At 40.8% G+C, this 22,500-nt stretch overlaps 2 protein-coding genes across 6 annotated transcripts in view; one reads left to right on the forward strand and one right to left on the reverse strand.

The window, feature by feature from the left end:
* The window catches only part of LOC138038057 (uncharacterized), an 11,336-nt gene extending 6,450 nt beyond the window's left edge, over positions 1-4,886 (forward strand). For all 3 annotated transcript variants that reach the window (XM_068883876.1, XM_068883874.1, XM_068883875.1), the window contains exons 2-4: positions 1-863; positions 1,586-1,660; positions 2,863-4,886. The exon at positions 1-863 is cut by the window's left edge and continues 220 nt beyond it. In XM_068883876.1, coding sequence (XP_068739977.1) covers positions 1-863; positions 1,586-1,660; positions 2,863-3,336 — 1,412 coding nt within the window. In that variant the 3' untranslated portion in view covers positions 3,337-4,886. The remainder of the gene's footprint in view (positions 864-1,585; positions 1,661-2,862) is intronic.
* Positions 4,887-7,296: 2,410 nt separating this feature from the next.
* LOC138024298 (uncharacterized) lies at positions 7,297-19,688 on the reverse strand. Of its 3 annotated transcripts, none has more exons than XM_068871450.1 (4): positions 19,424-19,688; positions 12,014-12,877; positions 9,666-9,752; positions 7,297-9,297 (listed from the first exon to the last, which is right to left on the reverse strand). In XM_068871450.1, the coding sequence occupies exons 2-4, from the start codon at positions 12,800-12,802 to the stop codon at positions 8,818-8,820; spliced, it is 1,356 nt and encodes a 451-aa protein (XP_068727551.1). In that variant the 5' UTR covers positions 12,803-12,877; positions 19,424-19,688; the 3' UTR covers positions 7,297-8,817. The 3 variants fall into 3 exon arrangements, with proteins under 3 accessions (XP_068727551.1, XP_068727565.1, XP_068727560.1); XM_068871464.1 differs by lacking the exon at positions 19,424-19,688 and adding an exon at positions 18,711-19,107; XM_068871459.1 differs by lacking the exon at positions 19,424-19,688 and adding an exon at positions 17,343-17,408.
* Between the last annotated feature and the right edge of the window lie 2,812 nt (positions 19,689-22,500).

Raw genomic sequence — 22,500 nt, forward strand, 5'->3', positions numbered from 1 at the left:
ACAATAACAACGTAAACATAAGAGGAAGAGAAAGCAATTTTAAAGGACGTGATAACCTGAGTTTCACCGAACGAACGGCGACCAGTGAAATTCCGAGTCTTTCCGACGACCTATCGATTAGCCAGCGAGGCCAGCCATTCGTTGACAATACCACAGCTGTGGGATGTGTGCTCGTGTCTGCGGGAACGATTGAAGCGGAGAGCATGAATGGACAGGTGACTGCTTCTGTGTACGAGAATGGTGGACTTGAAGCCTTGCGTTGCGATGGGTCGTCTGCTGAGTATGACCAGGAGCTATATGCAAACAACATTGACGCAAGAACGATTCCTCCGCACAATGCTGCACTTGATGGTGACCGAGAATCTCTTTACCGCTCCGTGTGGTTTGCAGGGGATGACCAAAAGATTTATGCTAAAAATGGTGTAGAGCCGAGAACGTGGGCCCCTCAGCGTCATGCTCCACCGGAGGCTGATCATGAATCTCTGTATCGCTCTGTGTGGTTTGCTGGGGATGATCAAAGGATTTATGCCAAACAAATCGAGCAAAGAACGATACCGGCTGAACAGAATGCTTTACCCCAGAGATTACGAGGTGACCAGTCGAATACTCACAGAAAAATGCCATATGTACTCATGGCCACGAAAGGAGAGTTTTCATCTTGCGAAGAGTTGTATGCATTTAATGGTACCCACAGATCGTTGACTCTGTACGAGATGGGCATCCAACGAAAATCATGTTGTCACTGCCCCTGTCATATTCCGACGCCGTCGTATGTACTTGCGCCCGAGTTAAAAAGTCAGAGGCCATCAGTAATTATGGTTCCTGCCAAAAGGCAAGCGGTATTCTCAGACCCTTCATCAAAGGTAATGTAAATTAATGTACCATAGCAGTAAGAAATATGTTTATTGGATTTAAAAAAAAAATGGCATTATTTGGGCGAGTTTTGAGTCTTGATATCAAGCAGAAGATTATTTTTAGTGTTAATTATTAGCTTGAAGGTCTTGATTAATTTAGAATCGCTAGCAATAATTTTCAATGCAATAATTTGTCCTGAGCATTTTGTTGCTTTTACTCCCTTCTTTAAACTCGTCGTTTTGTATGCTCTCAAAAAATGGACAAAAAAACAGATTGTCGCTGATCTACGACTTAGCAGGACGGGGCAATACCGGCCGGACATCAATTTGTATTTTTGTAATAGTTTTTATAGAAACAGCGATGAAACGTAGCTTTCTACGTCAACCCGAAACCCGGTAATAAAGCTATTCCCTTTCCTAGCTCGTTCATTGATCAAACTATGGCCAGTGTATCCATCCTTCATTGCCTATAAAACGCGCGTTTCGTGGAAAGGGTAAAGTAAACATACGTTTATGGCAGGTGACAGTGAACCGTTGTAGTGAAAGCCGGAGTTCGTTGAGGTGACAGACCGCAGTTTCAACGGTGCACCTCGTTATTAACAAGGAAACTGATCTTGAGATAGTGAGCGATTTAGGGCAAGCCTACTGTGATTGAGTGCATTTTCTCGTGTTCAATTGTTGTAATGACAAAACCGTCTTAACGATTTTTTTTTTCGTGTTTTAAAAACCAGATCGAATCAGTGGCTCAAAGGCTTCACGCAGAAAAGGCCAGCCTAACAAGGGATATGGACTACGCGGAAGTAGTGGTAATTAAAAAATGCATAGGCAGTTTCTGAAGACTTAAATTATATTTAATGATATGAGAATCGAGGAAACGTGGCGTTTTGGAAAGCAAGAATCTACAAATCTACTAAGGTATAATCAGGGGCACCCAACGAATCTATTCCTCACATTATCTGTTCCCCAGAGGAATCTTGCTGGCTGGCAAAAATACAGGTGTTTCGATGAGCTGGATGGGAAATTTTGTTATTGATTGAGGTTTTGCCTGGGAATTACTGACTTTTTCCAGCATTTCAACACGAGCTGGCTGTAGAAACTCTGAAAACTTAGGACGACTAAGAAAAAAAAAAAAAAATAACCCCTTCCCTCTCCCAGAGAGTAGTCACAAACATACGACTGCTGGTCAGAGTGATTGCGCTTGCGGGAAAAACCTGTTTTGTCCCGGTTTTGTCGCTTTTGTTCGGTCGTTTTGGATCGAGGGATTTGAAAGCGCTCGGAATTCCTGGCTGGGAAATAAATTTGATCAGCTGGCTGGGAAACCAACCAATTTTATCTAGCTGGCTGGGAAATTTCTTGTGTGTCTTGCTGGGAAAAAGGAACAGATAATGTTTTCCCAGCAACACTGAAAAACACCTGAAAATGCCTTAATAACATTTATTTTCATTAACTGGGGTATAATAATACGTTTTACTGAACAAATTGGTCGTTGGGTGCCCCTGATAATGTTTACGGACCTACTAACCGAGCGCTGGAAATCTCGGAAATGAATCTGTCAACTCTTTCGTGGATCTGGGCTCAGAATTGTTTACGTACTGTTTAAAAAAGGAGAATCAGTGCTCCTTTTGAGTGAATTCAAAAACTTCCTTCGGGAGTCCGAGTAAGGATTCAAAATGTGAGGGGAAGATATTCGCATACAAAAAAAACAAGCCGGGCTTCACTTCTATTCTTTAGATAAAGAATTCTAATGGGGAGTCTTTTATCGGGTTTAAAGCTCATGCACGTGACGTTTTATCGATGTTTTGATCTCATGAATTATCAATGATTTTTGGAAGACATTTTAGTACTCTCTTTCAGTGAAAAGCAGAGATTCATACGAGGTTGACCTCTGCGCCAGCACCTTAATCGTGGACTATTTGTAACCTACCAATATTTCTTTACGATAAGGAAATATGTGCAGTTTCGACAAAAAATAATCACCAACTCCAGTTGCCGTTATTTTATTTTGTAGGCCCAATCAGATTCATCCGATGATTACGAAAACGAGAAACAAGAAAAGTACTTCCGATTGAACCTCGATGGAACAACAGCAAGGTTTAAACTGACAAATGAAGAGTTGGAAAGAATCCCAATCAATACCTGCCCAAGTGGTGGCCGATTGCTCAGCGGGGATTGGACTCGAATCTTTCGCGGCAAAGTAAAAGAAAGCAACCCATGGTGCAGTTTGCGCTTCAACAACAATCGCGTGAGATCAGAAAACTCTCGCAAAATCCATTCAGCGGTGTTTTTTAGAGAACGCGCGGAATGGAAGCGCCCAGAATGCAACGTCAAAGTGCGATTTGTTATCCGCAAAGAGAGGGGAAAACACGTGGCAGTGACGTATGTAGGCAAGGTGTGCCACAGTAGCAATCCTGGCGGAAGTGACGCAACAAATGGAAGGAAACGAAGACAAGTGCGCTGCGGACGCAAGCCTTCTAACTTATAAAATGAAACGAACATTTGATGCCACTGCAAATCCTTCCCGGCTTCCGAGTCAGCTGGTTTGGTACAAAATATTCCTTTTGAACTTAACATTTTAAGTCTAGCCTTTGGGGATTTGCGTTTTGAGCTATTTTTGTAATATTTTTCCTTAAAGTGTGGTTTTCCCTAGAGACAAACACAAGCGCAAGCATAAACGCAAGAACAAGAGATTCGTATCAAGTGAAAACGAACCTTAACGCAAGCACAAGCACGACGCAGAGACAAAGATTCACTAGTCCATGTTCTCTCTTACAACGCAGCTCTGCCAGTGGAATCTGGAACGGGTCTTGTTCATTGGTCGAACATCACAGCTTTCGGTGTGCTTGCGTTATGTCCCGTTTTCTCGCAACGAAAGCGAACGAATGCATAAGCGCAAGCATAAGGAAAAGGAAAATTTTGATCCTTGCGTTTGTGTTTATGTTTACGTCAGCGCTCTTGTGCTTGAGTCGCTAGTGAAAACCAGGTTTAAATGATCAAGGTATTCAACTGGTTAGTCAATAGGCCATTTCCGAGTTCATGTCTGCCTCCTCTTCATAACGAGTCTAAGTGCGAAGTATTTGTGATGGTAATTAGTTCTACTTTACAATGAATGAAAACTAATTTTCATAACAAAAACTTCGCACTTAGACTCGCTTTGAAGAGGAGGCAGACATGAACTCGGAAATGGCCTATTTTCAGTGATGTTCCGAATCGTAAACTTGAACCTGGTTTAGTTGTCGTTACGTTAAATGTCATGTAGCGAACTGAAAATTCAGTTTTACGTTTGAAATGTGAAGAAATTAGCTACCTGTGACGTTTTTCTTCAGTGATGCTCGCTCTCAGTTAAAAACATTTGTTTCTAAGTTCCATTTTTCTAACAACTCGAACGAAAATAGCCCATTGTTTCGTCAACCAAACAACCTCTTGTTGGCATATGAACTACGATCGATGAAGTGGCAATGAACATTGTCATTTGCCTTATGCAAGACCCTAAGATGCAACGCCGACGGAAACTACAACCTCGCCCTAAAATAAAAATCCCGCGTTATTATACGACAAAAAAAAAATAAACTGTTGTGATCAGCGATTCAGTAAGGAGAAAACAAGAGGAATTTATCATATGGCCCGTACGGCCCCGCTGCTCTTTCGTCGTGAAACTATTGGGAAAATGCCCGTATGAGGGCCGTACGCGTAAGCGCGAGCAGGGCCGGAAAAAGCCGTACGACCCTGCTAGGAACACACACTGCTCCGTGCGATGCGTACGCCATGACCTCGGGCCTCGGTCTCGGTCCAAATATTTTCCCGTCCGGCCCTCCCACTCAGTCAATAAGTACGTATTATTTTCACGTACATAAAATGGTGGAAAGTTGTAATGCTTCCGTGGGAAGGATACAATACAAGTTGCTTGGCAACGGGCGAAGGGACAACTGAAAAATCAGATTCCAAGGCAGCATTCGAAAATACGACCTCCGTAACACAGGTCGGGATGCTCTACCCATTGAGCTACAAAACTGCAACTGAAAATTTAGGACCAAGATAAACGACCTACAAAAGCTCTCCGTTGGGTTCTAGTAGCGCATCCCACCGTTGTTGCGGATGTCGCGGGTTCGAATCCTGCCTAAAAAACTGATTTTTCAGTTGCCCTTTAACCCGTTGCCAAGCAGCTTGAAATTTATTCCACGTGTTGATGTTTTCAGGGCGACGTTTTTTGAGACGCAGACGGTTAGTAAACCGTTATGTGAATTTTTCGCCTGCAAGGACAATAGCGTCTCTCTTATGGAGAAAAGAAAAGAAACTTAGCATTATAAATGTTGTTGTGTGAAGACAAGTTACAAAGGACTGAAAGCAACTCTCTTTCGGTTGCTGCGTGTTCCACGAAAACGTCGCGTGACTGAAGCCTAGTTTTCATATGCCGGAAAATCCCGGACGAGCGGGAATTTCGCAGTTTTCCGACCGTGCGTGCCAGATTTTCCCGACTAATGAAAACCATAAATCGTAAACATCCCCGATAATCTGTCTGGGATTTTCCCGAAATATGCTCCCTGATGTGCCTGCTGCTTGTCATAAAATGAAACATGAAAATTCTCTAACTCGATACCTGGAGCTAACAGTCACGAAATGATGCATATCAAACAAATTGCTTCCATTTTTGCTGAAACGTAAATTTTAGTCTTGCGTTTGCCATTTGCCGCGTAAACGCGAAGCCAAACTTGTGTCTAATATTTGGGAATTTCACATTTTGCAGTGATGGATGGGAAATAGCATTTGGCAGCGAAGATTAGCAATAAAAGACGACATTTTGAAGTCATCTTGACTTCATTTTCCTGAGTGATCCTAGCAAATGATTGTCGTTGAATTGAGGTGTTTATGTTGAACGTCAATAAATAAACTAACTTTTTTGACAACCGCTGTTTTAAGCATCGTTCTTTTCTTGTAACAGAATGTGACATTCGCTGGAAACATCATAGAACCTACAGGAGAAAGATCTAGATGCGATTCTGGTTCGAAATGAATATGATCATTGATTCACAATCCACCAAGTGACAGCGCGTAAGGAGATTATTATTAATTCCATCTTACGGTTTTTTTTAAACCCAAATCCTGTTACATTAAGACTGTTCATCTCTGCGCACTTTGAAATTTCTCATTCCAAGGGGCTGCGATTTTGGTCATGTGGTTCACTCATTGAGCGTGGGAGAACTAAAAGCTTGCACCTTTCATTCGTATGATAAGTGCGAGGCGAGGTGGTAAGACTTTTGCGGCCGGTGGCTCAGGGCAAACAAGCTGTAAACAACTCTTCAGTTCTAGTGCAAAAATTTCTATGCATGTGTTCCCAAACAAAAGTTTGTGCAGACTCACAGGTCAGATTCCCAACGCACTGACTACATGCAGTGCTCTGTACTGAAAAAAGAAGACAATGGAATCCACAAGTACGGCCTGGTTTACATGCACCGAATCGAATTGCCGAATCAGAGGCAAGTAAATTACTCCCAACATTGCAACATTGTTGGCCAACAACTCCCAACGCTGCATCTGCAACAAACAACGCTGCCTTGAGCATCAACTTCTCGGGTACTGCCAATCTCGTTCCCAGAGCCCAAGCGTCTTTTGGTCAGCGCCAAGACGCATTGAGGGATGTAGAAAACCTTGATATTCTTGGTTTTCATCCACGCGATGAGACAATGGCATGTTTGTGTACAAAAAAATAGAAAATAGCCCCACAAGTTTTGCGTAATAAAATTCCTAAAAGACACTTGACTGCGTTGTTCTGTACATCAACATGGCTGGCGTGACGTCAGATGCAAACCATTTACTATAAAAATAGTTCTTGCCCAACCCCTACACGGTCCATCCAGTCGATCATTTTACACCTCGTGTTCATTTTCGATGAAGTCTTCGAAACTTTGTGTTTCTGTGTAGGTGTTGCGTTTTCGTCGTGAGTACGTCGTCAACGATTGTCGGTTTTTCCCCAGGTCTTTTGAAAAGGCTGTTACTTTGAGGCCAGAGGAGTTTCTTATGAAAATTTCTTGCAATATAATGTCGTCTTCAGAACCTTGAAGGCTATGACTTATTTTTCACAGCGATTACAATTATCTCCAACAAACATAGACGAAGTCGTAACCGAAAGACCCCAGTGGAGTGTGTGGGGTCACCCCACACACTCAGATTCAAATTGTTGTGGCTATTCTCTGTGAGTGTATGGGTGGGTGGGTAGAGTAGGTCTACGTCAGCTGAATAGCTGCCCCCCCCCCCCTCCCCCGCAAAACTTCAATCTGCTCAAACAAATAAATCTAAAAGTAAATAACAAACTGGTCTCCACAACGCTTGGATTTCAACGGTGGAATCCGACCAGAACTACGGAAATTGTGACTGAAATACGTAAGCATCGACAGTATAAGTGTCGTAAGACGATCATTCAAGAGAAAGCAGAAGAAACACACTAGTGTCGTGACACACAATATCAAAAAGTTTATTCGACTCTTAGTTTAAAAGGAGGCTTCTCAACGTTTTTTCTCTTGCTCCATGGCACAGAGTTCACTCGGATCCAAACAAAAACACACTATTGGACCCAGGGTAGCGAAAGTGAATTCAGACTTACCAGTAATTCTTTATTTTTAGTGATAAAACCATAATGAGGTTTACTGAGCGAGAATTTAGCAACGCCCCAAACTCTTTATTTGAAAAATTTCAGCTCATTTGAGCATTCTTGTCACCGTTAAGAGCTTCATACCCTGTGTATACTGTTTAAGATCTTTTCCAAACTTTAAATAAGTAAAATATTGAATTGCTTGATACAAGTGACTATAAATTTGTCGAATCAATAAGATGTCTAGCTTTCTAATAACTAAAGCTACAAAAATATAGCGATGTTCCAATAATAAGCTCTCTTAATTTTGAAGCAGATTTCCACCACCAAAGTGCTAGGTCATAAAAAAATATTCAAATAGTCCTCAGTAAAAAATTTCCTATCCATTATTCCACTAATTGAATATAAAACAATATTACTTAGTTTTTAAAAATGAACTATGAACGTGGATCTAATGAGTGTATTTTGTGTGTACTATGTCTCTAAATATAAAAATACCAGGTAAAATTAAAGCTGTCGATCATTTCTCATCTTAATTATATATCTGCCTCTTTAATCAAAAATACTAGCAGATGCATTTTTTTTTTAACCGAACTGGCTAATTTCTCTTAATTGCAGTCTCTAACTATCTAGGTTTTTCTTAAAAAATGAAGTTTGAAAAAAATATTGATAGACTGTGACTATCAGCCAATCAAATGGCAAGGGTACTGGAAAGTTTAATGGCAGTGAAGGGCACCGCTTGTTTCTATAATGGTTGACTTTACCGACTTTAATAATAGCGACATAATAAGTAACAGGACTCCATGCCTGTCCAATATAAAAACATCATTGGACTCTAACTGCCCGTGACAACTGCACGGGGCCGTAGGCCAAGTCAAAGGTGCCAGGATATAAGCAAGGTGTCCTATTACATTTACAAATAGGAAATACGGATTATGGTAAGCACACATATATATTGTCCAATCAGGCGAGCCTCTCCCCTGCCCGTTTTCAATGTTGTCCCCAGAAACGTTTCTTCAAGACATCGAGAGCAACATTTTGCACGGTCGCGAAGGGTTTTTGTGCCTGAACGTTGGACACGCATCCTGGTTTACTATTTATACACCTTTCAAATTCACGAAGAATATACTTTTTAAGATCTCTTCGGGAAGGCCTCAATAAACGTCTTCTTCATTAAGTCAAAAATATCGAATTCTCATCTCAGTGCTACATACTTTGACACGCGCATGTTATTCAGTTCTTTTCAATAAGACTTAAAGGAACATAAACAACCAGTAATGAGTACTCTTCGTTGTCGAAACATTCACACATTCTCGCCTTTTTTCGAGGCTCGAGACATCAGTCGGAAGTGCACTGGTTTCTTCGGAGTATGTACGTTCTTTAACCGTGTAGGGTGGAGAGAGTGCGTCCGCAGCGCACTTGTCTTCGTTTCCTTCCATTTGTTGCGTCACTTCCGCCAGGATTGCTACTGTGGCACACCTTGCCTACATACGTCACTGCCACGTGTTTTCCCCTCTCTTTGCGGATAACAAATCGCACTTTGACGTTGCATTCTGGGCGCTTGCATTCCGCGCCTCCTCTAAAAAACACCGCTGAATGGATTTTGCGAGAGTTTTCTGATCTCACGTGGTTGTTTTTGAAGCGCAAACTGCACCATGGGTTGCTTTCTTTTACTTTGCTGAGAAAGATTCGAGTCCAATCCCCGCTGAGCAATCGGCCACCACTTGGGAAGGTATTGATTGGGATTCTATCCCACTCTTCTTTCGTCAGTTTAAACCTTGCTGTTGTTCCATCGAGGTTCACTCGGAAGTACTTTTCTTGTCGCCCGTCTTCGTCATCATCAGAGGAATCTGTGTCACCCTGCAACAGAGAAAATTATGCACCGTAAATCTTGAAGACTCCAAGCTCAAATATATGGCTCTATTTACTCGCCTTTCCTCAACTCCAAGATGGCTTGATTCCGTGCTCTGTGGTTGAGCAGTAAGAAAAGTGATCGCATGATTATCTCCCTTTTAAAGCCAGCATTCCGTTTTTTCAGGTCTCATTATAATAGAACGCTTTACTTGCTTCATTAACACTGCGATAATACACATGTCAATTTCAAATATATTGCTTTCATATATATCTTCCGAAAACTTAAAAGTGAGAGACAGAGGCATTTTGTCGTTGTGGCAACCTATGTTTAAAAATAATAATAAAAAAACATCCACGAATAAAGAGTAACCTACCACTTCATACATATGAATTCCATTTTGCTGGACATGTGGTATATTGGTACGTTCCAACATATTACGTCGCTCAGACACTGTGTCGACCTGTTATTGAAAACGAAAATACCCCTTTTAACGCATGGCATGGTGGTAAAATAGTTGCCTTACGCGAGTTAAAGGGTGCATACCTTTGGGATGATCCGAAAAAGGATCACTGATCCAAGATCACTTGGATCACGGTGCATCAAAGGAACGGATTAATCCACTGTGGGAAAGGATTCTTCGGTTCCTTTGATACACCGTGATCCAAGTGAACTTAGATCAGTGATCCTTTTTCGGATCATCCCAAAGGAACGCACCCAAAAAAAAATAACCCATCTATAGCGTTAGCGAGGCCGCTTCTGTTAAAACATGACCATAAAATAAACAAGATGCAAGCTCAATTTTCATATCCAACACTAAGTTTCCTTTTAAGTCTAAGCATTTCCTATCTATGACCAACAATAAGGTTTAGGTCAGGGTAAATACAGCTGTTTATCCTCAATTGAGAAGCATTTGGTGACTCTTTGTGACGTTATTTGTCCGTATTTCGCGACACGACTCATGTCGAAGTTGGGGAAAAGAGCAAGGGGACACTTCGTGACGCTTATGGAAATCTGCCTGCATCTAATAGCCCATTTCCGAGTTGCTGCGTGCCTCAGTTTCAAAGAGAGTCCTGGAGCACGACCATTCAAATGGAAATGAGTTGAGCTTTCTAAATCAAATCAAACTTATTTACCCTTCAATAGCTGAGCACCAAGACTCACTTCGAAACCGAGACAAAGCAACTCGGAAATGGCCTATTGATTGCATTTATGTGAAACAGTAAAGTTGCAAAAAATTTAATCACGAAGTTCTTAGTTACAAATAAGAGATTGCTGCCGTCCGATTGTTTACATTTTGTTTCATTGACATACGAGTTCGCTCACAGAAGGCATCAGCCTTGCATTACATGAATGCATTACAAATTGACCTCAAAAGGTAAAAGAACTTTATACACTTACTCAGTATTTTCTTTTGCAAAAGTTAAATGTCTTAAGATATATTTTACCTTTGCTTCTCTAGATTTTACTTTTAATAGTCCTAATGAGATTCGAGAAAGTTACAAAGCTGGCATTCTTCTGTCCCATGGCCGAGTTAGTGAGAGGTATAGGTCTGTTCCCTTCAATGACGTCAAGAACTAATTTACATTTCCAAAGTTCTTTCAAAACTCTAATGCAAAGTACTCTATGACGTCATCTAAAAAATAAAAGCCATGCTTCTCACTGCCTCGGCCTGCCAGCACTCTAATACATACCTTACGAGGCACATTAAAAAAAAAATCTACGTAGGTAAATGTATATTTGATATTTAACTTTTGCTAGAGAAAATATTTTGAGGTTACTGGTGCACTTTAAATCTCCAATTTTAAGCCTTTTAGTGTTGACAACGAGCCAGTTATTAGCCATCAAAACTGATAAATTCTTGGGTGGCAAAAGCCCATACATTCTTGGTAAAATTTCGCATTTTCAAAGCATTATTTCCCAAAGATTATCTGATATTCAAATTCTCAGAGATAGCTCATTATGCATCGTCCTTTCAATATTCAGTATTTTATTGTTGGCCGACTGATTAGAAAACGATAGCATTGTGCTAATGAGGCAAAGAAGGTAAATAATGCACCTATCAATGTAAACCCCGTGGGGGGGGGGGGGGGGAGTGCGGGCAACGGGTGGGGATTTGACGGCGAAATCCATCTCCTCCGTGGGAGGTTTGATCGAGTACCTCTGCTCGGGGGTCGGGACATTTAATTTTTTTGGCTGAGAGACTGGGACCAAGATGAAGCGTGGTTACCTAGCATCGTCTTTATTGACTTTGGAATGGCGTGGGTTTCGGAGAAAGTGAGTTTTTTATCGATGTTTATCTGCTACTTCATAGGCCATCTAGTCTATTAAAAAATGTTTTTAGAACATTCCTACTTTGAAGTGAATGTACATGACACATCATGTTGTCTCATAAGGGAGATAGGTTGATAAATCAAGTTTGCGAGATTCATACCAAGTTTAAGTCATTAAAGTTATTAAAGGTATGTGCATAGCTTGTCTTTTAATTGGTATTTTGCCCCTGAGTGGGGATTTCTTACTACATTTTGATGAACGTATGCTGCCCCACCCTTGGGAAATTGACCAGAATTTTTGCTCCTTAGTCAAATCCCACCCCTTGCCCGCACTCCCCCCCCCCCCTCCCCCATGGGGTTTACATTGATAGGTGCATAAAGATTTCGGTAGCCAATGGTTCAAATTTGAGTCGAATATAAGTGCTAAAATGTTTAAATGAACTACCATTACCTTTGATGACGCGTCTGAAAATACTTCATTCCCGTCGGCGGGAACCATTATAACTGATGGCCGCTGATCTGTCACCTCGGGCGCAAGGACATACGATGATGTTGGAATGTGACAGGGGCAGTTGCAACAGGGTTTTCGCCGGATTCCCATCTCATACGGAGTCAACGACCTGTGGGTACCATTATATACATAGAACCCTTGGTAAGACGGAAAGTTTCTCTTGGAGACCATAGGGACAGATGCCACTGCCCCGTAAATGCTCGATTGGTTATTGGGAAATCCCTCGGGTACCCTGGTAGATTGAGGGATCTTACTTGATTTTATTTGGTTCGCGTAAGCCTCTTGAAAAAAATCATTACGGGTTTCAAGCTTGCTTTCCGTGATTGTCCTGGCAGAAAACACTCCTTCCTGGCCACATCTCTGGTACGCCTCTGGAACCATCGTGTATATCTGTCCTGCTGTCTTTTCCAAAGACAAAGCCCTATTTTCTGCAGACGATGTACTAATACTCGAGTGATTAACGGAAATCTTATCTCGTTGTTCAGTGACAGATTCGTGGTCGTGACGATTCATGCTACCGTTCGTCACTGTGATGCAATTTTCTGCGGTTGTGTCTTCAATCTCTTTTCTGTGTAAGGCCGTTTTGTTGTCCAAAGGAAACTCCTCTGACATCCTGTCTGTCTGACCGTCCGAGTGATTGCTACGGGTGTCATCTCCATCGCATTCGCCTTCGTCAGAAAGAGTCTCCACTTTGGGGCACACACTTGTGATTTCGTTTAATGAGAACATGTTTGATCCTCAAGGTTGACGGCTTTTCAAAATTTATCTCAGTATCACCTTCTCATAACCAGACGACTAGATGAGCTAAAAAAGAAATTTGACAAAAGAGGTCAATGAGAATAAAACAATTAGGAAAAGAATATGTACTTATTTACTGAGAGGGAGGGCCGCACGGGAAAATCTATGGCCGGGGCTCATGGCGTAGGGACCGAGTGCAGCGTGGGCCGTGCGCCACTACCGAGGGCCAAAATATTTTCCTGTCCGGCGCGACCAAAACTCAGTCAATACACATTTTATCATATGGGCTCTTTACAATATTCATGAGCATTCAGAATGTGAAGTTTGGACAAAATAAGTAAGAAAGATTTGCATAGAAAATTAACTAATATGTTGTTTGCATTTGTTTTTCTGGCTGTAAATAACTCGGATGGTTAAAGGCGACGAAATTGCACGGAGAAGTACGTGTTGCTAGCAGGGTTTTTTCCGGCCCCGTACGGCCCTCATACGAGGATTTTCCCAACAGTTTTACAATGAATGCGCGCACGGGGCCGTACGGGCCATATGATGAAGGGTGGTTATCACAAATCTGCTCTTGCGGATCATGTTTTATTTCATAGGTACTGAGATTTATCCACGAAAATCGTAGTGAATAAAATTCGTACTGATTCTAAATGTAGCCAATCAAGAACACGAACGACAAAATTTCACTGTGAAGAAATATCGTTCGTCCAATCAGCAACGCGAACGACGAAATTTCACTAGTGATGAATGAACGTATCCCCGAATCCGAAAGCCGTTGCACAACTACCGCGCGCTTTGAAAAATGGCCGAGGAAAGGTGTGCTTCTGTTTGCTCAGTTGAGGAATTTATTTTAGAACAAGAAAATAGAGATGCCGCTCAAAACACTGAACGGGATGTATGATTGCTTAAACGACTTTTGAAAACGAAGGTCGAAGTTATTCCAGCGGTTGAGCTGAATGAATACTGAATACATCAACCCATTTATCATCTCCGTCCGCACTACAGACGGCAATGAATACGAGCCGACTTTCCTTCGAAGTTCGAAAAAAGGAGAATAAATCCCTTCGAAAAAGGGATTTATTCCGCAAGCATAACAAAAGACCTGATATTTGAGAAAACCAGAGAAGTTCTTTAGTTCAAACAAAAACAACTAAAGAAGCAAGAAAAGGGAAATAAACTCAAAACGCCGGTAGCTTTGACAAGCTACGAACTAAAAACACTCTTCACTTTGGAAAAATACAGCAAGTGTTGTAAATTTATTAAATTTGTCAATTGGGCGATTTTTTGGTTTTTCCTCAAAAACCAATTCCAACCTATGATTTGATAGAGCGGTTTTCGAAAGTAATTAGCGAATTGCTTTGGTTTTGCATTAATTCACTCACTGTGATTGGTTCGAAGTTCTCGCGCCATTTTTTCAACCAATCAGAAGTGAAAACCACGCGCTTTGTGTCGGCTACGTGTAATTACTTCGAGGTTTGATTGGTTTACTGGATTTTCTCGGTCCTTTTTGATTGGCCAAAGTAATTACTTCGGTTTTGGTTTTACGACACTCGATTGAAACTCGCAATATGATTTCTGAACAGTGTCCCCAATTAGTGTCTCCGAGCTAAATACACTATTTTGTAGATTGGTTCGTTCCTGATTTCCTGTTTGGAACCAGTTTATCGAAAATATTTAAAGAGATGGTTGAAAGAAAGCTGTTGATTGCTAAGATAAAAGAATAATCGTGCCACCCAGCCGGATTCCGAACTCACTCTCAATGTTTTTAACGACGACACATATTCAAAAAGTCGAGTTTTTTCGGCTTGGCTGGAATGCGTGTGGCGAGTTAGGAACGAGACACCGGACTGAGAAAGTAGACAATGTTGCAGACATGTTGGAATATCATCGGAAGCCAGCCTGGAAGTGGTTTACTGCACTACATTTTTGTCATTAATTTTCACAAGCCCCAAATTGTTAAGCCAACTCCATGAATACATTTTGAATAAGCCCATGGCAGCTCATCAACCTTCTACGCAGGGCAGTGATATGAGGCTTATTTCCAAAGCTTCACCCTACCATGTTTAGCCTTATAGCGAATATTTTTAATGCCATCATTAAAGGGGCTAGGTCACGCAATTTTAGGCAATTTCAGCACTGATAGAATGGTCATAGAATGAACTAAAACATCAAAATAACTGTTCAAAACTATAGAAGAACTCTAACAAAACACAGGGAAGCCAAGAAGGGACATGGATGGGCAAAACTGGAGAGGATTGAAACGGATTGAATTTGGGTAAATTTGAAAAACGTCGGCCCACCTTTTTTCAAAGTTATATCAGTCTATATCAAAATGTCATTTACGAAGCTGGAAAATCATTCTCAGTTGTTATGTGGCCGTGATTTTGCAAATGAAAGACTCTTGCTCTGCCAATTTGATGTTTAGAGCTCATAATTAACAAAATTATACAAAATTACCTAAAATAGCGTGACCTAGCCCCTTTAAGGTGGACTGAAAAAATATTTTAGTGTTAAGGCGACTGCCCTCTGCTTCTAGCCACCCGTCTTGACTGGCATTCTTAATGCATTGCATTTTTGAGCTTACGATTTCTTCAAGGCAAACCTTTGAAAACAAGTCCGACTTACATTCTATGTGAGAATCTGTTGTGTAGGCAAATGTTTCGTTAGCTTCAGTTTTCTTCGAGATTTTCACCAACGTAGTTGTAGAGTATAAGACACTAGGTCTAACATGCACGACAGCATTATGTAATTAGCTAGGAGTCGCTTTTGATATTGATTAAAGGAAGGAAAACCGGAGTACCCTGAGAAAATAATTGGAATCTGGTTGGGATCGACTGAAACTCAGTCCGCATAGGATTTTTGACCGCCAAGGCCGTTTGCTTGTAATAAATTGATGCTCTGAAATCATTTGGAAGCTGCCAGCGACACTAATTACATAGTATTCGGCTTCGTAGTCATAGTAACGTGGTGTATGAGTTAGAGCTAGTCAGGACAACAAATCTGAGTAGACGAAGATAATTACTGAAACAGTCTCTCGGTACATCTTTAATAATAAGCTCTCAAGACAGACAAAACACCGGCACAAAAACGGACCAGCACGAAGCAAAATTCCCTTCTACACTAAACCCTGTGAGCAACTGACAGGAACCACGAGAAAGTTGTGTAATAAAAATGCAATTGGATATTGACATCGGAATGTGTCAATCAGAAGTACTGTTTCGAAACGTGACGACAGTCTCCGATCTTTCATAAAATTTTTGATTTCCTTTGGCTAATATTTCTTTTGGTTTACCACATAACATTTTTAATTATGTAAATATTTCAAATCATCGATGGACGGAACTTTTGTCTCGCGAAGATGATGTGATAATTGCAAGTGATGAAGCCTCAACAGTAACGCTAAATGGTTGTGTTCTTCATCTTTTCCCACCTTGTAAAATATCCTGCATCAAAACAATTCGAAAATAGGCCTGGTTTTACAATATTCGGAAGGCTGAGCATTTTCCGAAGAGTTAGCGCTTTTGTATCTGTATTACTATGTTCAGGTGTATTGTCAACATAATCGAAACATAATCATTGAATCGTCAAAGCAGATGAAAGAAGATATGTACAGTTTAAAAAACCGGCAATGAATAACCCAAATCAGTCTTCTTCAAACTAACTGAAGCGGCTATTAACCCGGCGACCATACGCAAACAGATTTCCGCCGAGAATAAGGATGCAAATTTAGAGGGAAACTTAACTAGTCATATAAGAACGAACAAATCGTAAGTTATCATGGGCCGGTCACAGTGAAAGTACTCGGTCAGTCTGAGGAAGATGAAATAACCCTTTATTTGACCGAAACTCAAACTCGTTCTTGCCGCAAAGCGATTTTAGAGCAAGTCAAGGTTGGTGTAACTAATCCGTAATATTTATTCATTCTTGACATTATGTAATATCAATGATCAGCCGACCGACTGCTCAATCGTATAGTTTAACACAAATTCACAAATTCCTCAAAGCTTCTTTGACTCATCGTTGATAAACTAAATACAGTAGCTAAGAAATAAACAAGGCTTCCTTGTATTTCAAACTATTCGAGTTGTGGAGCTAGTTTTGACTTTGCTTGGCGATTCCGAACTCACTGGAATTTGATTCCGTGACCCCTACCACTGCTGGAGTGAACTTAGCGCAACCAGTGTCAAGACTTCAATTTTTTTTGGATAACCTTCTTGTCCTAATATCATCTGATTCTGAGGTGTTGGGTAAAACTGAAAAAACTTGCTTTTGTCTCCGGATTTCTTCTATATTAATTTCAGAATACGAAGTATTCCAACGAAATATCCTAGCCTTTTAGCTCTGTGAAACATCACCCCTCAGCCGATTGTGATTTGGCTTATCAATATGCAGTGAAGCAGTTCATAATCATCAACTTATTCTCGCCTTTCGTGAATTTCGCGCCAACATTAACGCACCATTAACTTAGAGCGCGAATACTGTTGCTGAAACAAATGCGAAAGCCAGAAAAGAAGAAAAGAAATCATACCTTACGTCTCCAGCTTCAATGTCGTGCATGATTTCATTGCGTGGACAAAGATGAATAATATTGTGGCACGATGTCACACGTAGTATTGACAATTGACAGGCGTTTGAATAAAAATCAGGAATGCAACCTGTTTTACCGGTTTTCTCATAAATGCCATCTTAACGATAATAACAATAATAATAATCATCATCATTATCATAATAACAACAATACTAAACAATAACTACGGAAAGACCTTAGTATATCTTTATCTTTTTCTCCAAAATAGATTTTGGAGAAAAAATTGGAGGGACCTCTTAAATGAGAAAAATCTTTAGATTGTCACCGGGAAAATGCAAAATCATCGATCGTCTGCGAAATTCCCAACAAGCAAACAAAAATAAAACTTGAGTCGTTCATTTTAATACTCGGTAAACTGGGAACATTTTCCAATAGCTCGGTGATAGTTGCTTGTCTTACCATTCATCAGCGTGCCAACAGGTTACATTGGTTCAGACGGAGCAGAAACATCACTCCCGATGCATAATTTTATGGTTAGAGTTGCAAAGTTATACGAAGAGAAACCCATGAACCCAAATCAAAGCTGCAGTCTCGGTCAGAAATGTTGTAACACCGTATGGCAATTACCCCCTCCCCGGCCCCTTCAATGTTGATGTTTATGGGTTGGAGTGCAAAAACCAACCGGTAAATGCAACATTGATGGGAGGGAGAAGGAGAAGGGGTACGTTATTAATAGCTTTGATTCTCTTCACTTGCTGTTCGAGCGAAGTGTTACAACTATTTATGACCGAGGTTGTGGACAAGGCAGAATTCGAATGACGCAGGCAAAAGAACAACCACTTCAGTCATTTCCGGTCTTGTGAAGGATTTGTTTAAATGCGTTTATTACGTTGTAGCGTGACGAAGCAAGTGAGAACAATCTGCTAGCCAGCGAGCGAGCTGTGCGAGCCATGGTTTCGGGTCATGCGAAGCAACATGACGAGCCATGCTAGTCGACATGTGAGTCACACAATTATTTCAAAGCGAACCGTTTTAAAATGGATGCTTAGACTTAGATACTGTTTATCAGCCCTATTTGAATTGGGTGCTTCGATTTAAATGCGAGACTCGCATGACTTGCTGGCTCGCAAATTTCAAGGTAAGCCAACTCAAAACAACAGAACGACGAGTTGTTCATTCGACTGAGGGACTCGGTTAACACCGACGGAGGAAACAATATTCTCACTTTAGCGATTACTAGGAAAACGCCAGCCCAGCCTGCATGAAATGAAATTGAAACGAATGAAATGAAAGTTTAAATAAGAACGTTACAGATATCTCGCACGAATCACACAACAGCAATGGACAATGTAATTTCTCGATACTTACGACAGTCACCATTAGATCGTGCGTATGTCCGACAGACAAAGCGTAGGAATGTCAAAAAATCTGATTCCTTGGTTCAGATTTGATCTTGATCGGGAAAGCATCGATGATTGGCAGGAGATCCATACAGCATTAATTACTGATCATAAATGCGGTTACGACAAGCATGAAGGGAGCATAAGTTACTGAATCAGGGCATAAGTTGCTAAGTCTCGTCAACGCATTGGGCAAAAACTGAACCTCGACGTTTCATTTCAAAAACTCCTTGAAAACGATCAAGCCTACGTTCCTCTTTCTTTCTGGAGGAAATGGACTGAAAAGTTCAATGTTCTATTTCTTACGGAATGTTATTTGTTTGTATTCGAGGTCTATAACAACGACTCAATTAAAATCGGTGTCATCATTTCTCAATATGACGACTAGCCGTAGCTCAACTTCCTTTTTTGTATTTTTAGAATCTGAGGTAAGACCTGCGTTGGAAACAGTTTTCGAATCTAAGACTATTTGGAGTGGGGTTACTAACATGAATGTTTGAGATAGTCTGTGATGAAGATTTGATATTCGACAAGAAGACTGAATTCTGGCGCCATGACTTAGTGTCTCATACCAAGCTCTAGCAATTACAAGTTCCTGTTTGCTTAGCACCACTGATATCAGACTTGCATCAGAGCTATAAAGGCAGAGAAAGCGCCTGAACGTTCAGTCTATATACTCACAGTTTATGAGTGTAGCAGTAGAGCGAAAAAGCAGTCTTCTTGCCAACACAGACCGTACAAATCTCGGTTGCCTCGCACGACCTCACTGACACGGCAATGCGGACACACTGACTGCGGAAGTCGTTTCTCGCGCAATGATCCCACGGGAACTGAATAATATTAATGCTATAGTGATAATCATTAATTTGTTTCCGTGAAACTAAACCGGACATAATCCCGACAGATGTAATGTCCTAAAGAAGTTGAAGAGCAGAAAACCACGAGGAGGAAACGAGGGGGGAGGGGACGGGAACCGATGGTCACAGCGTTTGAAATGATCGACACTGCCTTGGAAACATGAGGCTTTGCAAAGCGATTTCTTGAGAACCTTGTTTCAAAGTTGGGGAACTTTCGCTCTCGCATATACTTTTGTTGGCAACGTAATGATACCTTGCAAATATGACCGCAAACGGCCTGTTCAGAATTTCTTTTTTATATTTCACTATGTAGAGTTGGGAACTGACCCGTTGTCAGCGATAATATAGCCTTTTTATCCTTTTAACCTTTTTACCCGTAAATAAGAAGAGTTCCACGTCTGAAGAAGGCCGAAACGTCATATTAAATCCAGAGCAGTTAGAAGTTTGTTTCATGTTCACCGCTTTACACTTATCTACAAATTCACATTGAAGCACTGTATCCTTCTTGGATCCTTCTACTGGGAGCTCATATATATTGCCGCTAGCAATTGCACATGCTCACTAGCTCGCTAGTTTGAGCACTCTGGCATTGGCATGTGTGGGGACAGTTGCGTGTGGGTTTATAAGCTTAACCTCCGCCCTGGATTTCTTTGCTGCACTGATGAGGCCCCCCAGAAGGCCGAAACAGTACTTTCATTACTGCACTGATGAGGCCCAGAAGGCCGAAACAGTACTTTATGCAGTTATATATACATGTATACGCAAAGTAGGTTTGTATTTTCTGTACCAAGAGTGCTCTATACCATACTTAGGGCAATCATAAATGAATGAATAATTAGGATACGATCGTACTTTCGCCTCTGGTTTTTCATACAGATCTGTTTCGTACAGGAACGTTTAGTTTGTCCTGCACTCATCAGTGTGTAACCAAGAGTGATTTTATTCGTTGGAGTTTACCGCTTTTCATTCATACATGGCCAGTTCGTGTTGCACGCTCCTATTTACTGAACGTTCTTCAATAGAAATTTCTCATTGTGTCTACATTTACTAATCAACTCGTTGCGCTTATTTAGTGTTGCTGTTTGCGGCTGGCATATGATGTAATATTTTTCAGCTATGCATAAAATTACAACGTTTTGTCGCGTTTGTATAATGCGAGACGTGACAAAGAATTTTTCCACGAAATCGTATAATCGGTGTTGCTGTCCCTTAATTGCCAAATGTATCAGGGGCACCCAACGTTAATTTTCGGAAAATATCCTGTTCGGAAGACGATTAGAGATCTAGAATTTTCGGAAAATTTGTTGTAAACTTTCTTGCTTGCCTGCCTGTCCTAGGATTTTCGAACATCTAAAAACTGGTGTATTGCTCATTTAAACGGATTTTTATCCTAAAAAGGCCTAGAATTTTCGGGAGCCTTTTTTCTGTCTGAAAATTTTCGAAAAGGTAAGTTTTTGATCTCTATAATTTCGGATCACTAGACTTTCAGCTAGGAGATCCGAACAGATAAAAAAATTAGGGGATAAAAATATGCCTATATCTACCGTTTAAATACCAAAAAAGTTCAACAATGCCGTGTTTAAGTGGTTTTGAACTATATTCTCGTGGGTGCCCCTGATGTATTCCTCAGTTCAGTTGAGTTGCTCTTCGCTCTTGCTTTAAACGATGCTTTATGGTTTGCGTACCTTGCTTTGAAATAAGTTGCTGTGAGTCCTACGTACTTTTCTTCCTTTTCGCTGGTCTTCACCGTTGCCTGATACACGATGTCTCTTGAGAGGCATTTTCCTTGTAATGGGCACGTGGTTATTCCTCGGACAAATTGCATTCCTTCTGGACATTATCTTTGCTGCCTTTTGCCAGTTTTCTTTTGTTTATTTCTTCGATGATTGTTCTTACGTTGGCATACAACTGTAGGATAGTTTTATTGTGTTCTTGTTAAAGATCTGGTGTAATTTATTGTTTTTCGGAAAGCATTTACGGATAATTTTCAGGAACTCTCTCCCCACATTGGTTTGCACGTTTTCGTTGTAGGGTGGGTTGAACCAGATTACGTTTCCCTGTCTTTGGTGCCGTTGGTCTAACATAATTGAGTTTGTAAACATATCCACTGTCGCTCAGCGCCCTGAACATTATCCGTAAATGCTTTCCGAAAAACAATAAATTATACAGCAAGGTACGCAAACCATAAGGCAATCGTTTAAAGCAAGAGCGAAGAGCAACTCAAACTGAACTGAGGAAATACATTTGGCAATTAAGGGACAGCAACACCGATTATACGATTTCGTGGAAAATTCTTTGTCACGCCTCGCATTATACAAAACGCGACAAAACGTTGTAATTTATGCATAGCTGAAAAATATTACCTTTTTTTTTCTTCAGATTTTGAAAGTGTGATTGCTCAACACTTGCAAAAGTTTGAGCTTTGATTTTTATTTAAAGGTTGTTTACTTTGAGCGTAAGTTTTGGACTTCATGGTCCGCCATTACTCACGTTCCAAACTGACCGATTGGACATCAGAGGGTTGGATCTAGGGAAAAGTGACGTCATTGACTAACTGGCTTAAAATTTCAGCGAGTTCACGCACCTTATTATATGGAAAACACGAGTTTAAAAGTCTGAAAGCCGAAACTCCCGTGCTGCATATTGATTCAGCTGCATACACACGCATTGCACTCTTGAACTATTGAGTAATGAAGGTCATTTTCTCCTCGATCCAGCTCTCTCAAGACTTTAAGTTAGTAATGGCCGTCCATAAAATAATAAAAATCCAGTTAAAATAAACAGGTCTCTTTTTTAAAATCAAGGCTTAAAACTTGGGTCACTTACTGTTTAGTTAACACAGTTTTGAAATCCAAAGAACAATAAAATTTGATTTGTTTGGTCATAGTAGAACTGATGATT

This window comes from Montipora capricornis, chromosome 2 (genome assembly GCF_036669925.1).
Source record: "Montipora capricornis isolate CH-2021 chromosome 2, ASM3666992v2, whole genome shotgun sequence".
Classification (NCBI taxonomy): domain Eukaryota; kingdom Metazoa; phylum Cnidaria; class Anthozoa; order Scleractinia; family Acroporidae; genus Montipora; species Montipora capricornis.

Excerpts from the sequence above, each read along its gene's own strand:
- LOC138024298 (XM_068871450.1), bottom strand. The coding sequence starts at position 12,802 with ATGTTCTCATTAAACGAAATCACAAGTGTGTGCCCCAAAGTGGAGACT. Across the intron at positions 9,753-12,013 it reads TTTCAGACGCGTCATCAAAG|GTCGACACAGTGTCTGAGCG; the intron begins GTAATGGTAGTT and ends TTTCAATAACAG. Across the intron at positions 9,298-9,665 it reads GAATTCATATGTATGAAGTG|GGTGACACAGATTCCTCTGA; the intron begins GTAGGTTACTCT and ends TCTCTGTTGCAG.